The sequence below is a fragment of the Cucurbita moschata genome, unplaced genomic scaffold (assembly GCF_002738365.1).
Source record: "Cucurbita moschata cultivar Rifu unplaced genomic scaffold, Cmos_1.0 Cmo_Scf00038, whole genome shotgun sequence".
NCBI classification, from domain to species: domain Eukaryota; kingdom Viridiplantae; phylum Streptophyta; class Magnoliopsida; order Cucurbitales; family Cucurbitaceae; genus Cucurbita; species Cucurbita moschata.
The window spans coordinates 420,526-435,822 of record NW_019268554.1 but is presented as its reverse complement, the minus strand read 5'-3'; the positions used below and the strand labels follow the sequence as shown (position 1 = coordinate 435,822).

The following is a 15,297-nucleotide window of genomic DNA, read 5'->3' as shown; positions in this document are numbered from 1 at the left end:
TATAGCTCGAAAAAAAACTTTTACACACCTCAAATCGTACGATCGTGCTTTCTATGTATCATCAAATTTCACTAAATATCTAAAAAAGAAATCCAATTTCATTTTGAGCCAAATAAATAACTAAATCAGGAATAGAGAACCAAATTATAATTTAAGAAGCAAAACATAACCATTATGTGTATGAATGCACGCTTTGACCTCAATATTTTCAAAACTTCAAAGCCTCAATAATAATAATAATAATAATAATAATAATAATAATAACAATAATAATAATAACCACTCGACATTATTTTTGGAAGTTTTCACTCTTTTTTGTGAGGGAGGACGACTCTAGTTCACCAATACTTTTGTGGACTATACACAAACTGTATCTACTCTTTCTCCGACCCATGCAAAATCGATGCTTTAAACAAAAGCACATAACGAAAAATAATACATTTATCAGACAGGATGACGACACACGACGCCAACGCGCAGCAGCTTTCTTCGAGGGATGGCTGCTGTGCTTCGCAATGTAAAAGGGGCGAGATGACATTATCAGGCGAAAACACTTCGAAAAATACCAGAAAACACATAGCCAACCCATCCAAGAGATGTACGTAAACCAACTCAGGATCTGACACAATCTGGAACAAAGAATGACCTGCCTTGCCACAATACAAATTACACTAAGATGAGAGGATTGACTGGAGTGCAAGCTGCTGTTGTGGTTGCAAGGACGACCACGTCGATGCTAGCGTGGACGGTGGTAGAGTTTGCTGAAGCTGCCTTAAAAGGTTCACCATTCGGCTCACGGTTTGCTCACTCGCAAGATCCTTACCCGCACATAGAACCTACAAACAACAATGCCCCCAGAAATTGAGAAATCGAAGCATACAAAACATTCTTGTGCACGTTCCTTAACGATATAGCATACCTCGGCAAAAATGGAAACTATTTTAGGAAGATACTGATTGTTGGGCCCTAGGAGTTCTTTATCAGACCTGTTAATTAAATGGAGGAAAAAAAATGAGGAAACAATGAATCAGGCAAACAAGATTATTGAATAGAATTTGTTATGGGATCAACATTTCAACCTTTCAACCATTGAACAGAGCTGCTCATGCACCAACTTAGCCTCAATTAAATCACCCTTGATAGGCAAGCAGCTTAGCCAAGCAGGAACCAACTGCCAAAAAAAGTCATAGAGGCAAATAAGACGCAGAAATAAGCATGCCATAAAAGAAATGTGGACCTGAGCAGGATCCATTAATGGAATAAATAGAATTAGTTTCCATCATAGAATATGTTTTACCAAATACATGCTACAGGCGACAAATATGTACACAACGAAATACTATTAGTACAATAAATAGAATTTGGAGGTCGTTTCGGTCGAGAAACAAATTCATTGTGCTGTTTCAAAGAGCATGGAGTATATATCAATATTATCGTTCGTAGTCTAATTTGAGTACAACCCTTGTCAAATACTCAAGATTACGATGCTTGCATATTTCATAGGCACAATCATTCACTCACAAACACTATCATGAAATCTTTTTCTTAATATTTACTACACGAGGAAGAGGAAAAGCGAGTTCATTTTAAATGAATGCAGATGAATCTAGTACATGAGAAGACACAAACCTGTGATGCATTTATACTATCTCTGTGAAACTGACATATCTTTCCAAGAGCTGAAACAGCATTGTCATATGCCATTACGTTTTCAGACTGTTGTGCATTAGGGTGCCGAATCACAACATCCAACCTGGAAAGGGCCTCTGCACAAAAGAAAGAGAAGATATAACAAAGTCATCCACCATTCTCAAAACTCAAAACAAAGGAGGTGCAATCGAAGCCAACCTTGAACCAGCGGTTTGAATACAGAACCGCCGAACTCGGCACAAACACCAATACCATAAACAGCAGCCTGTAAATGAGTAATGATTGAATTAGATAAAAGCTTGAATTAACAAAAGAAAAATCATTATTTATGAGCATTTAAAGGCAGAACAAACCTGACGGACATCAGGATTCTCATCATTGCAAGCCTCCAACAAGAAGGGAAGGTAGGTATCATAATACCTGATTCACAATAGGAAAAATTAATACAAATGCTCGGGATACAAAAAAAATTACAATGAAATGATTACCTGAGGGCTGCTTCACGACAATGCTCCACAACATCATCAAAAATACATATTGCTATTCTCCTCTCCTCTGCTGTCCTATCCTTACCCTGCACACCGAAGATCATGACCATTAGGGGGTAAGAACTTCCAGATACACTTCAAATAAATTAGTTAATTAGAAGTGTTTCAATGTTCACTTAAAAGGTCTAGCTATAAACTGTAAACATAACAGTGAATGAAGACGTTTTCAGAATCATCAAGAAAATGTGAAGAAAACTGTAAAAAATGCCAGAACCCTCACCTAATAATAATATAAAGAAAATGTGAAGATTTCAGAATCATCAACTTACAAAAAAAGATTATATTTTATTTTCATTCAAGTGATTGGCTCTACTCTGTGCACAAAACTTCACATCTTTGAATGATACAGAAACAGAAGCATTCGAGCAAACTCATAAAGAATGGAAGTCTTATGTAGATCAGAATGGTGGGTATTTTCTAGGATCAAAGTTAGAAAGCTTTACAGACAGATACAAATTCTCAAGAAACTTACCCACATAGGTGTCAAATAAGATGAGAGCTCATCAAACATAGGCAAGAACGAGGCCTTGAAAGTCTTGATCAAAGTTCCCAAACAATCACCAATCTAATCAAAATACAAAATAAGACATACAACATTATTCTCACACTAATCTTCAAATACACCTGAAAACACGACTACTAAACAGCATAAGAAAGCATATCTATCACAATAACTTACCTGATCAAAAACTTCTTCTTCTTGCTCATTTTCTTCATCAAGCAATTCTCTCTCGTCTGCATCAAAATCCTCTGCTGTTGTCCTCTCCAATCTTTCAAGCTTTCTTGATGAACTAGCAGTGATGACATATTTAATCTCATCCACAATGCACCTTACTTGGCTTTCATCAAGAAGTGGTCCAGAGATCTAATAGAAAGAAAAGCCACATTTAGTTCAAGAATGCATATAATTCATACTTTGGGGAAAAATTCTAACTTCAGTTGACTGTCATCCAAATAACTCCAACTACTACACAAAAGGCAGAAAGGAGAAAAGAAATGAATGAACTAAAAAGAGAAATTTAGTTCAACGAAAGAATGAAATAAAAACACAATTACAGCGCACAATTGAACTGAATTCTCTTGAGATACCAATTAGCTAAAGGTGTCTGGATTTAGTTAGCTTTTTGGACTCAAAGACTCACATTGGAGTTCCTTATATATTATTTTTCTTAACAAATACCTTGAATTCCTTGGCTACAGAAACAAAAACAAAAGGCTGCAGAAACACCGAACTAAATTTGTAACAGACTTTGACAGAAATTGAACATTAAAGCACATGATACTTGTAAATGATAACTATTTCTTTTGTACAGAATATATTTAACAACTCATCAAACTGACCTGCACGCACTCATTAAGTGCATCCAACATACTGGCACATATCTCCACCTCAGGCTCCTGTAAAGCGTTTAGCATAATAAAACATCGTAATTTAGCTTTCAACCCCCTCAAGTACATAAGAGCATTAAGTAACAAAAAGTGGATGGCAATTTAAAAGTATAAAGATCTATCATTGCTGGAAAAAATATAATCCACACGTAACCTTGTGTAATGCCTCCACCAAAGCTGGTATAATATAATCTGACAACTGCTTCACATAGGATTCATCACGACCTTGAGATTGCCCTTTCTCAACGGCCAATTTTGCTGAACGCAATAGCTCTGGCATGGCTGTTTACATAATAGACAACGTGTAAATAAGATAATTTAAATGATTTCTTCCAATGACTTTAAAGTAGAAAAAAAAAACATATAGAAAAAGAAAAGAAAAGAAAAGAAAAGGAACAATCTACTACCTGAAACAGCAGCCCTCCTAACTTCTTCATGAAAATAAAATTTGAGGAGTGGAACCAAAGTAGGAGCAACCTAAGTAATAGAACAACCATTAGTACAGCAGTAGACGAAAGACTACATATTAGAAGAACAAAAAGTGTAATTCATTAAAGCAACCTGATCGATCCAGACAAAAAATCCTTCTTTTAACTCATCAGCATAACAACACAGCATGTTGCAAGCTGTGGCTTTTTCCTCCAAAACACTAGTCTTGATGCCAATCCTTTTATCACCGAGAGTTATTGTTTCAATGCTGCAATAAAGACAATCAACGTTTAATTAACAGAAAAAATACCTTGACTAAAAAAACTGGTGAAAATTTTACATCAAAACAGAGAAGTAGCAAAGAACACAACTATATTAAACATGCTATTTATCATAAGATAAATAACAACTATTCTTTCCCAATGTCTTGGAGGTATTCAATTTATTAAAAATACTATACATAAGAGAAAAAGGAACCTAAAACAACGATAAATACTGCAGGGTACACTTACAAGAATTTAGATTGTTTTCATTTCAATGAACAATTAAAAATAAAAGTTGAAAACCGAACCTATCATCATCATCATCAATATCAGCATCTGAATCAGCAGATGTGATTGTCACATCAGGCTTAAGTTGAGCAGATTGAAGCAAAGGTGGCATCACAACGCTCATGTAAGGAAGAAAATCCTGTCCAAGGCATTTGCAGAGTCTTGCCCATGCCTGCAAAAGAAGTAAGCAATTATTTTCTTTGACAAATAAAATTAAACCGAATCTATCCAAAAAGATACACCACTTTGTATTGCATAAGATCCTCAAAACATACTTGTAACATGTAGCTGGTCGTGGGATCATCTGCTTCCATTGGGGATCCTTGTAGTGACAACAAAACATCCATAACCTTCAAAAATACATGGACCATAAAAGATTTCAGCCCATAATAGAGACAAAATAATAACAACTATTAATTTATGCATAAAGATTGATTGAAATAACTATTTGATTTACAAGAAAGAATAACAACATTCACTAAAGATAACACAAGTCCAAATAGAATAACCAAATGATGGATAAACATTATCGAAAGTAACCTGCTTGGCATCTTCCTTAAACTTGTCTTTCCCAACAGCCATACCAACCAAACTGATACACTCCATGGATTTGGCCCGAAGCATACGATTGGATTTGTCACTTGCATTTACAAGAATAGCTTTTAAGTAAGGCATTACAGCATCATAATATTTCTGGAAATGCTCCTGTCCACGTAAAAACAAAGCTTGTAACATCCACAACAAAAGAGCGTTCAAAAACTGAAATAAGATGAAAGAGTAAACAAACCTGGGATGAATCGGCAACAGATGCAAGAGCTGTCAAAGCACCCTCCTGCACCATCTGCTTTCCATTCTGGAATGCCGACAAATGATATAGCACATTAATAAAAAAAGAATATGAAAAATCAAGCCATCTTTGTAACAAAAGCAGCAACAGATAAAAAGAAATTATATTGAAGAAAAAAAATTGAGATGCATCACCATTTTACCTCAAAAACAAAGAAATATGAAATAACATTTAGCAGAGCAGGAAAAGAGAATTTCAATCAAATGATTTATCAAATTGCCACCACGTAGTGAAATACGTATCTTATAAATTGAGAGTAAGACCACTAAGAAAGTAGAATACCTGCAGTAGTACAAGGAGTTTGCTCACAATTCCATCCAAGTAAGGCGTTAGAATATTTGGGGTACAATTTTCACTGAAATTGAGGACTGCTGAGGCAGCATGTGCCTGTAGGATTAAAGAAAGAGACAAATTAGCCATGTTACCTCAATAGTAAAGAAGTAAATATTGTGTACTGTTTTTTAAAGAACAAGCAAGAAAAACTCTAGTGATGACTGTTTATTCAAATATTGTGAACGAGCCAAGGGAACAAAATACTGCATATATCTATCCATTAATCTCATTAAGAAACTGTTACTTCCTAATCGATCATATAAAAGATGTGGATGTAAATCAACACAAAGCGACAAGTATCAGCACATAAGCTTCTAGAAGGGAAAAAAGACAACAGAAAAAATTGGATAAATAGTTTGCAGAACAAGAAAAGATAAATATCTGTAGAAAAGACGATTAACTGGCTACACCCATTCAATAAGAGCAAAAATATACAAACCTGTACTCGTGGATTTTGAAAATCATCCATAGCTCCAGCCAAAGCAGGCACAACTAGGTGGTGATATTTAGACTGCAAATCTGGGCCTAGATCAGTAGACAACTGGCCGATGGCGTTAATGGCTGCCCATCGTACACGTGGATGTGGATGTTGGAATGAATTTAAAACCATAGAGAGTACTTGCTCAAGATTCTTTATCATTACCTGCACAAATAGAGCATGGGGTTAGAATGACAAACCAATGCACCAAGTATAAACAAATAGAGCTCTAACTCAATTGAACGGAACCACCAACAAATAATAACCAAGATGATGCTTAACATAATAATATAACATATACCATTCAGAAGTTTGAAATTGAATTGATTTGCAACATTATCAATGCCTTTGACATATAACAATGAACGAAATCTAGTAAAATAAAGAGGAGCACGCTGTAGAGACTTCATGATTGTAAACTTTGTCCATTAAGAGGTAAGACAATGAAATGCAAAGGAAAGATGAAAATTCAAAGCAAGGACTAATACCTTCGAGCAACCCTCTGCAATTTGTGACAGTGCAATAAGTGCTGCATGATGCTTTTGCCATTCAGGTGCAGCCAAGAAAACAGGAAACATCTCGGAAGCAACAGGCACAATAGAATTTCCACCCAACGAAATAGATAGTCTATCTAAGCACTCTTGCCCGAACCCATAATTATCAGTCTCACCCGCATCCTCATCCTCAGTATCGGCGGTATGCCAAGCAGGATCATCCTCGATATCCAACAACATGTTCATAAGTATCCCAAACAACCTACTTATGAACTGCGGCAACTTCCTCATCATCCCGGGAGCTCGCTCTCTAGCCTCAGCAAGCGTTATAACAAATTCAATTGCCAAATGCCTAGTAGATTCTTCAAGGGAATCCGCCTCAGCAATCTGCAACATGGATCCAACCACATCAACCAGCTGCCTCCTCAAGAATCTGGGCTCAGACCCTGCCAATTCAATCAACAACTCGAGAGCATCCTTCGCAGTGACTTCTTGTCCAGAATTCAAAGCCTCAGTTAACGTCTGCATCATCAAGGGCAATAGATTCTGAAACCTATCCCTATCAGAAGCACTAGACAAACATTGAATAAAATTAATCGCAGCACCCAAAGCTGCAATTCTCACATCGGCAGTCTTAGACGAACTCAAACACTGCGAAAACACAGAGTGAAGTGTATCCAGATGTGGAACTAGGGTTTCACCAATATACTGAGCCAATTGCGCAAAAATCAACAAAGCAGACTCCTGCATCTTAGCGCTATCAGAAGTAACACACTGAAAAATAAACGGCATCAATTCATTCCAACCTCCATCCGGCAAAATCCCAGAAGCAAGCTCCGCAATAGTATCACACAACTTCTTCGAAATAGACTTAGATTCCTCCGTCTGAAGAGACGAAAGCAAAACAGATTTAAGAGTTGATTGAGTGGAAGGAGTAAGACGAGGCCAGAGATAAGAATCATCACGAATGAGTTGACGGCGGAGGAGAATGGCAGACATGGTGCGAGCCTCGGGATGAGCAGATGGGTGGAGAAGATCAGCGAGCTTAAGAGCGAGAGCATCTGGGTGGGCTTGTTTGCAGAGATTGAAAAGGGACTCAGCCTGTGAACGCTGGTCATTGGAAGAGGACATAAGATGGGAAATTAGGGCTTCGAAGTGGGTGCGATCGGAACCCAGAAGCAAGGCCATTTGATGATGCTGAGCAGAATCGGCCGCCATGGATGAAGGATTAATGGAGGTTTTTAAGCTGCAATTAGGAAGAGAGAGATGAAGAATTGGAGATGGTGAAGGAGCCGAGAGAGATAGAGAGAGGGTTTTTTTTGTGGCGCCTCCAAAAGAATCTCAAAGGGAGGGAAGTAACTTGGAACGGTTTTATTGCGTGAGAATGAAGGGTTTTTATTGGGGTTTCTCATTCGGGTTTCCGGTTCGGGTCGGATCCGGTTCGGGCTCGGACTTTTTTGAATTTTATCCATTAAACCTTTTTTTTTTTCTAATTTAGGATGTAAAAAAAAATTGATGAATTAATTAATCCTCCACTTCTCATTTCATTTTATTTATCTTATATTTATAACAATAATAATAATAATAATAATAATAATAATACGAGTACGAGAGAAAAGCTAATGATTTATTTTTAAAAAATTATTAACTTCGATAAAAATTAAACATCACGAGCATGGACCAAAACAAAATTTTAACCTAACTAATACTGAAATGGAAATAGTGCGACGTTGGATCGAAACCCTAATTTGGAGAACTGGGGAGAGGTTGTTCAAATTAGAAAATATCAACCGGGTAGCTCACTATCTTACTGAAGAAATTATATCTGCTTACTGGATTATTTATGGAATTGTTTACCATAAAGATTGCATGTAAACCAATTTGAGCGGAGTTCAGTTGATAATAAGTTAATTGACATTTTAAAAGCGAGTATGTATATAAATATATATTTCCTTTTAAAAAATGGGGATTATGAATATAATGACGAAGATAGGGCTAGAAATGCATACTAATCCTAATTGGAGAGGGGTACTTTTAGTAATTTTGCTTTTTTTTCTTTGATGAATTTTTGTGGATAAATCAAATAATAAAAAAATGATTAAACCCGAGTACATTTCGATTGCATGACAATTTAGAATTAATGTTAGCTGTCTTTTACTTTTGCTTTTAAATCACGCTTTGAAATAAATTTATATTTTTCCTTAAATGGTAAATTGTTAGACTTTTATGTCGTTTAAATAAAATGATGTCACCGAGCTCTTTCGTCACAATCGCAAATAACGTAGCGACAATGAAAGTTTGTTTCTTGGTTTTTTTAGTACAAGAATCAACGGCGGATTTTGGGCGGGTAGCTAGGCATGGGCTCCAAGTTTTGCTTGGAAGTCATACCGTGCTTCTTTGTGTGAGCATTCAGATTATCGATCGCTCCCTTGCAGATGAATCAGGTCAATAAGCCTTCCACAGTAGTATGATATTGTCCACAATGGTATGATATTATCCACTTTGAGCATAAGCTCCCGTGGCTTTGCTTTGGACTTCCTCAAAAGGCCTCATACCAATGGAGATAGTATTCTTTGCTTATAAACTTATGATCATTTCCTAATCCTTCCCTCGTACAAAGTACACTATGAGCCTCCCTTGAGGCTAATGGAGCTCTCGAACAGCCTCCCAAGGCTCGACTCCTTTCTCTAGAGCCTTCGAACAAAGTACACCATTTGTTCGACACTTTAGTCACTTTTGACTACACCCTTTTAAGCTCACAATTCTTTGTTCGATATTTGAAGATTCTATTGTCATGGCTAAATTTAGGGCATGGTTCTATATCAACTGACATAATATCTAACACTCAAAAGTGACAATAAATCTGAAATTATTGTTACTGAAACAAGACAATACAGAAAAAACTAAAATATGGAGTCTTACTATAGCTATAGTTTACTAACAGTAACACTTCTATTTAAACTAAAATAACTTCTCTAAAGACTGAACTGATCTTCACAGAAATATCTAACTAACCTACAACTAATTTATTGAATAACTTGACTAATTCAAACTAGCAATAAGTTGCACTAAATTCTGACCCCCTCTGTTAGTGCAAGGTTATTTCTTTCAATAATTTCGAGAGCGTTACTGAAAACTTCAAACTTCACTTTGGCAAGTGTGTTAGTAAATATGTATGCAACTTGCTCATTACTATGTATTTTCTGCAATTCAACATCCTGCGATAACACTTTTTCTCAAACAAAAAGATAATGAGTTTCACTCTTTTTTTGTGAGGGAGGACGACTCTAGTTCACCAATACTTTTGTGAACTATACACAAACTGTATCTACTCTTTCTCCGACCCATGCAAAATTGATGCTTTAAACAAAAGCGCATAACGAAAAATAATACATTTATTAAACAGGATGACGACACACGCGACGCCAACGCGCAACAGCTTTCTTCGAGGGATGGCTACTGTGCTTCGCAATGTATTGCTCACGTGGATTATTCTTTTCATGTTGAACCACAATGGACTATTTCATGTTACTAGAAAATGGTTTGTATGAGTGCAAAATTAACTCCAAAAAGATTTGATATAACTCTACTTTTGGAGAGATATCACATATAATCAGAACAATAAGCTTTGACTGTGACTATTATGGTTGTGAGGTCTCTATCATTAAGTTCTACCTCTTTGTTGGAAGGACTCGCTTTCCCCTCCCCTGCCTTCAAGTCTGCACCCCCTGGAGAAGTTGGGTCGATAATTTCTATTACTCTCACTTATGTAAGCCCGGATCCACTTTTGGTCTTGGAATTGATCATTGTTAAGGTCAATAGTCGTTCAACTGCGACATAGGTCGTTGAATGATCTTGGACCCTCTATTCGTTAAGCTTGGCATTCACCTATGGCTTCAGCCCCTCAACAAAGCTGAAGAACTTGTCTTTCTCAGACATGTCATGAATATCCAACATAAGCCTAGAAAACTGCTTAGTGTAGTCTTGGATATTCTCAGTATGCATCAGCTCCCTTAACATCATTTTTTTTTTTATTATCTCGACATTATCTAAGAAGAATTATGAGCGGAATTCTTGTTTTAGACTCTCCCAAGTTTTCGTGATACATCTGTCATCTTAAATGTCCATGTACGTCGATCTCCAACACAACTTTGCATCGTTAGCTAGATGCATTATGGCTAACGTAACTTTTGTCTTTTCTACCACGATATTTGTGGCTCGAAACTATTGTTCTAAGTCAAAGATAAAATTCTCTAAAATCTTGCCATTTAGAGCCCGATAGAAGGACTTAGGCTCTGGGACTTCACCTTGTTAAATTGAACCGCACCCCAATTAGAATTTGGCTCCCCACTGCTCTTATGGTGAGGTTTAGCTTGCCGCTCAAATCTGCCACTTCAGCTCGCCCACTCCAAGAGTTGCTCTTTAAGTCCACAAACATTTCTAAAACCATCTGAACGATCACTTTTTAGGCATTGTCTAACCCCTAGTTTTAAGATTATTATGAAGATTAAGAACATTTGACGTTTGTAACCTGATTACAGTGATGCATTATGACTCACAAACGTTATGACGTTTGTAGCCATACCTTTGTTTCGACTAGCGTCAATTAGAATCTTCGAGATATATTTAATTATTTATCTGAGAGTTGACCTAGGTTTCGACCTTTCTCTTGGACCAGACCGAACCGGATTGAACCGGGTCATAGAGTGCCCAAGGAACATCTTGGAGTAAAATTGTGTTGGGCCTCAACTTCCTAGGCCTTAGCCCATCAATGCTCTCTCCCTGGGCCTAATTGGGCCTCAAAACATCCCTCTAGCCCATGTGTTGAGCAGTTATGTTGGGCTTTCATTTTGGGTCCAATTATATCCATACAAATATAATAAAAAATTGTAATATTTAATAATTTATTTTAAAATTTATGAAATTATATAAATAACTAATTAAATATATCTCAAAAATTCTATTCGATGACGTTTTGTAAGTCATAATGCATCACTATAATTGGATTACAAACGTCAAATATTCTTAATCTTCCTAATAATCGTTAAGTTGAATTCGGTTGTAACCGTACTTTTGGATTGGTCTGGTTGACCCAACAAAAAAAAGTCAACTTGCCAATTGCATCGAATTGTTGATTTTAAAAAAAAATCAAACCCAATCCAAACCGAAAAAAATATAACCTAACCCAATCTTTATTGTTTGGGTTGGATAGCTTTTGTTGGTCGAGTTTTTGAGTCATAAGATATTTATCACACGAGCATGGATTACAGAATGTTACGTACGAATACACACACCACGATATTATATACACTCCTTTCTTTTCCATTGGTTTTTGACAACACAGCATGCATACCCTATAGTTAGACCTAAGGGATACGTATACGAGCCCGATTAGTAGATTCATGAGTGCACGTGTAAATCGTGCATAAAAATAATAAGTCTTAATAGTTACGAAGTTGTTGCATATAATTGCATTTTCTGGTCTATATACAGAACATTTTTAAATTGGTGCATGTTTTAATTATGTTTTCATCCTAATATAAGTCAACAAAATATTTTATATAATTTTTCGCACATAATAATTGTCTTTTATAATAAAGTAGGGTTATTATAATAACGCCATCGAAATAATTGCATGCTCGGTATGACTATAGGTAGGAACGAAATAATTGTTGATAACTATTTCACGACAATTTTCTTATTAGTGAGTACCCGTGAACTTTCTTAAATTCATTTTAATCAAAATAAATAAATCTATATTCACACCGTGGTCTCACATATTTTAAATATTAACGTTGAAAACTAGACCATATTAGCATTTGAAATGTCAAACTAAATATTAGACAGACAGACTAAATATTTTGGTGACTTAAAAATTTGATCAACTCAATTCATACCATCTCGGTTCAGTTACAAATTTATTTATATTAGATTGGTTCAAATAAATAAAAGTAATTATATATATATATTATATTTATTTATTTATTTTATTCTATAAAGATATTTGGTTTATTTATTCTCTAAAATTCTTAAAATTAATTTTTAACTCTTTAAAAAAGTAATTTTTAAAATATATATATATTAAAATTGAGTTATAAATATTTGAAAATAAATATTTGAAGTGGGCATTGAACATAGAACGAGACATAAAACAAAACAAGGGGTAATGAGTAGACTTGGGTGTCACAGATAGCTTTGTTGAAGGGCTAAGTAGGGCCCCGAGCCTTAACCTCGAAAGTTGAGGTTCTAAAGAGAAATTGGACATACGGTTCTGTAGTCAAGTCTATTCATATGAAATAGGAAAACTTGCGAAATTTGGAATCAACGGGACGCTCCACGACACTGTATGTCTATTCGTCAAAATCATGTCTACACCTGACAGATTAAAAATGTTTCGAAATATACGTTAGAAGGAGGCATAATATCAGCTCTCCACCATCCCTAGGCCCTGTGACCTAATTCGGGTAGTTCACCTTGTTCGAAGTGGGTCTCAGTGGGGTCAGGACTCATGGGTAACTCTTTCCTTATTCGAGGCGACTCTCCTTATTCGAGATGGGTCCCGATGGGGTCGGGGCTTACGCGTAAAGTAGACATTTTTACTTATATAAAGGGTAGCTTCCATAACATCTCTCCAATCCAAGCTCTTGAAATCCAACGTCAATGGCATCTATAACCATTCATTCTTCCTCCACCATCGTCCCCAGCCACCCTACTCCCACCGGCATACTCTCCTTCTCCGATTGCGACCAATACAAGCCATGGACTCACGTCCCCACCGTCTACGTCTACAAATCCCCGGCAGCCAAGGTCGCCGACGTCGAGTCCTTAAAAACCTCCCTCAGCCAAATCCTCGTCCCTTACTACCCTCTCACCGGGCGTCTCCACTGGATCGCTGGCGGCCGCCTCGAGCTTGATTGCTGCGCTGCTGGAGTCCTATTCGTCGAAGCTTCCTCCAACGCCAAGCTGGAAGATTACGGCGACTTTGCGCCGTCGGATGGTGTAAGAAAACTCGTTCCGGCCGTGGATAACAATTCTCCGATCGAAGAGATTCCGATGCTTCTATTTCAGGTGACGAGATTCAGCTGCGGTGGGCTTGTCATTGGTGTAGCTAGTTGTCATACTGTGGTGGATGGAGCCTCTGGCATCTTGTTCATCAACTCCTGGGCGAGCATGGCGCGCGGAGACAAGACGGTGGACACTATTTTGCAGCCATTGCATGACCGGAAATTTCTGATGCCGGAGAACCCGCTTCGTCCGCCACGGTTCGACCACGTTGAATTTACTAAACCACCACCAGTTATCCTTGGCAGCTCCGACCCAGAGGTAAGTGGTCCGAGCCCACTGTTAATAGATATTGTCCTCTTTGAGCTTCTCCTCAACGTTTTTAAAACGAGTCTGTGTTATTTCTATTCTTAACAGGAGGAGGGAAAGCAAAAAACCACATCGACATTGCTCAAACTTACCAAAGAACAAATTGAAAAGTTGAAAAAGAGAGCAAATTCAAACCTAGCCAATCAAACCATGGGGGTGGCTGATGAATTACAACCACGACCATACTCCCGATTTGAGGCCATTATCGGACACATGTGGATTTGTGCATGCAAGGCTCGTGATATCGGCGAGAGCCGACAACCGACGGTGGTTTGTACCCCTATTGATGTAAGAAAACGGATGAAGCCACCCATCCCAGAAAACTTCTCAGGAAACTCATCTATCATCGTCCGAATGCCAGAATGCGTGTTCGGGGATATTATGACTCAACCATTGAGCTATGCTGCAGGAAAGGTAAGAGAAGGAACATGGAAGATGACCGGCGAATACGCGCAATCAATGATAGACTATCTAGCAGGACAAGAGGACCTTAGCTGGTTGAGAAAATCATCCCACTCTAATGTTCGAGCCAAAGCTTCGTTCTGGGGCAACCCAAATCTTTCAATAGTGAGTTGGATGTCCCTTCCATTTTATGAGGCGGATTTTGGTTGGGGACGACCGTGTTACTCTGGACCAGCAATGTTGCACATGGATGGGAAGGGATACATAATGTTGGGGCCAACCGATGATGGGTCGCTCATAGTAGCGATACGGTTACAAACAAGGCATATGGATAATTTCAAGAAGTATTTCTACGAAGATATATAAAGATTCGAGTAACACCGAAGTCGTGAGTAGAGTAACACTCTTGTCACCATAGTTTGCTATAGAACATCTTGCATGTTCTTCATGATTTTCACCATGTTTGCTATGTACTCAAGCAATGTTCTTCTTTCTATATAATATTTTGTTTAAGTTGGGCTATGTTTAGAATAAAACTAAAGTTTTAAACTTTATAAAGTGAATAGAAAATGAGATTTTTAATAAAAGTAATGTCGATGCTACGATGGTCGCTACTCCTTTCGGGTGTCCGACAACAATACCAGAGAATGCTAGTCCAACTAGAAAAGGGGTGCAGAAGGTGTGCGAACCGACTGGTGGGTCCATATTCACACGTATGGGTCGTGTATAGAATAATAAATACACATCCAATGACTCGGTTATGATAGTCACCTAAGTAAATACGACATTAAAATGATAGGTCTCA

General features: G+C 37.3%; 2 protein-coding genes across 2 annotated transcripts; one reads left to right on the top strand and one right to left on the bottom strand.

Moving 5' to 3' along the window:
- Nucleotides 1-223: 223 nt before the first annotated feature.
- LOC111432405 (importin-5-like) lies at nucleotides 224-8,077 on the bottom strand. Its single transcript, XM_023069270.1, has 20 exons — nucleotides 6,714-8,077; nucleotides 6,187-6,390; nucleotides 5,697-5,801; nucleotides 5,355-5,420; nucleotides 5,108-5,272; nucleotides 4,843-4,917; nucleotides 4,588-4,739; nucleotides 4,149-4,284; nucleotides 3,995-4,064; nucleotides 3,742-3,869; nucleotides 3,540-3,596; nucleotides 2,878-3,063; nucleotides 2,671-2,763; nucleotides 2,139-2,224; nucleotides 2,004-2,070; nucleotides 1,849-1,915; nucleotides 1,630-1,766; nucleotides 1,080-1,171; nucleotides 920-986; nucleotides 224-836 (listed from the first exon to the last, which is right to left on the bottom strand). The coding sequence occupies exons 1-20, from the start codon at nucleotides 7,935-7,937 to the stop codon at nucleotides 672-674; spliced, it is 3,342 nt and encodes a 1,113-aa protein (XP_022925038.1). The 5' UTR covers nucleotides 7,938-8,077; the 3' UTR covers nucleotides 224-671.
- Nucleotides 8,078-13,370: 5,293 nt separating this feature from the next.
- Nucleotides 13,371-14,858, top strand: LOC111432520 (spermidine hydroxycinnamoyl transferase-like). The gene is made up of 2 exons (XM_023069444.1): nucleotides 13,371-14,042; nucleotides 14,139-14,858. The coding sequence occupies exons 1-2, from the start codon at nucleotides 13,380-13,382 to the stop codon at nucleotides 14,856-14,858; spliced, it is 1,383 nt and encodes a 460-aa protein (XP_022925212.1). The 5' UTR covers nucleotides 13,371-13,379.
- The last annotated feature ends 439 nt before the right edge of the window (nucleotides 14,859-15,297 follow it).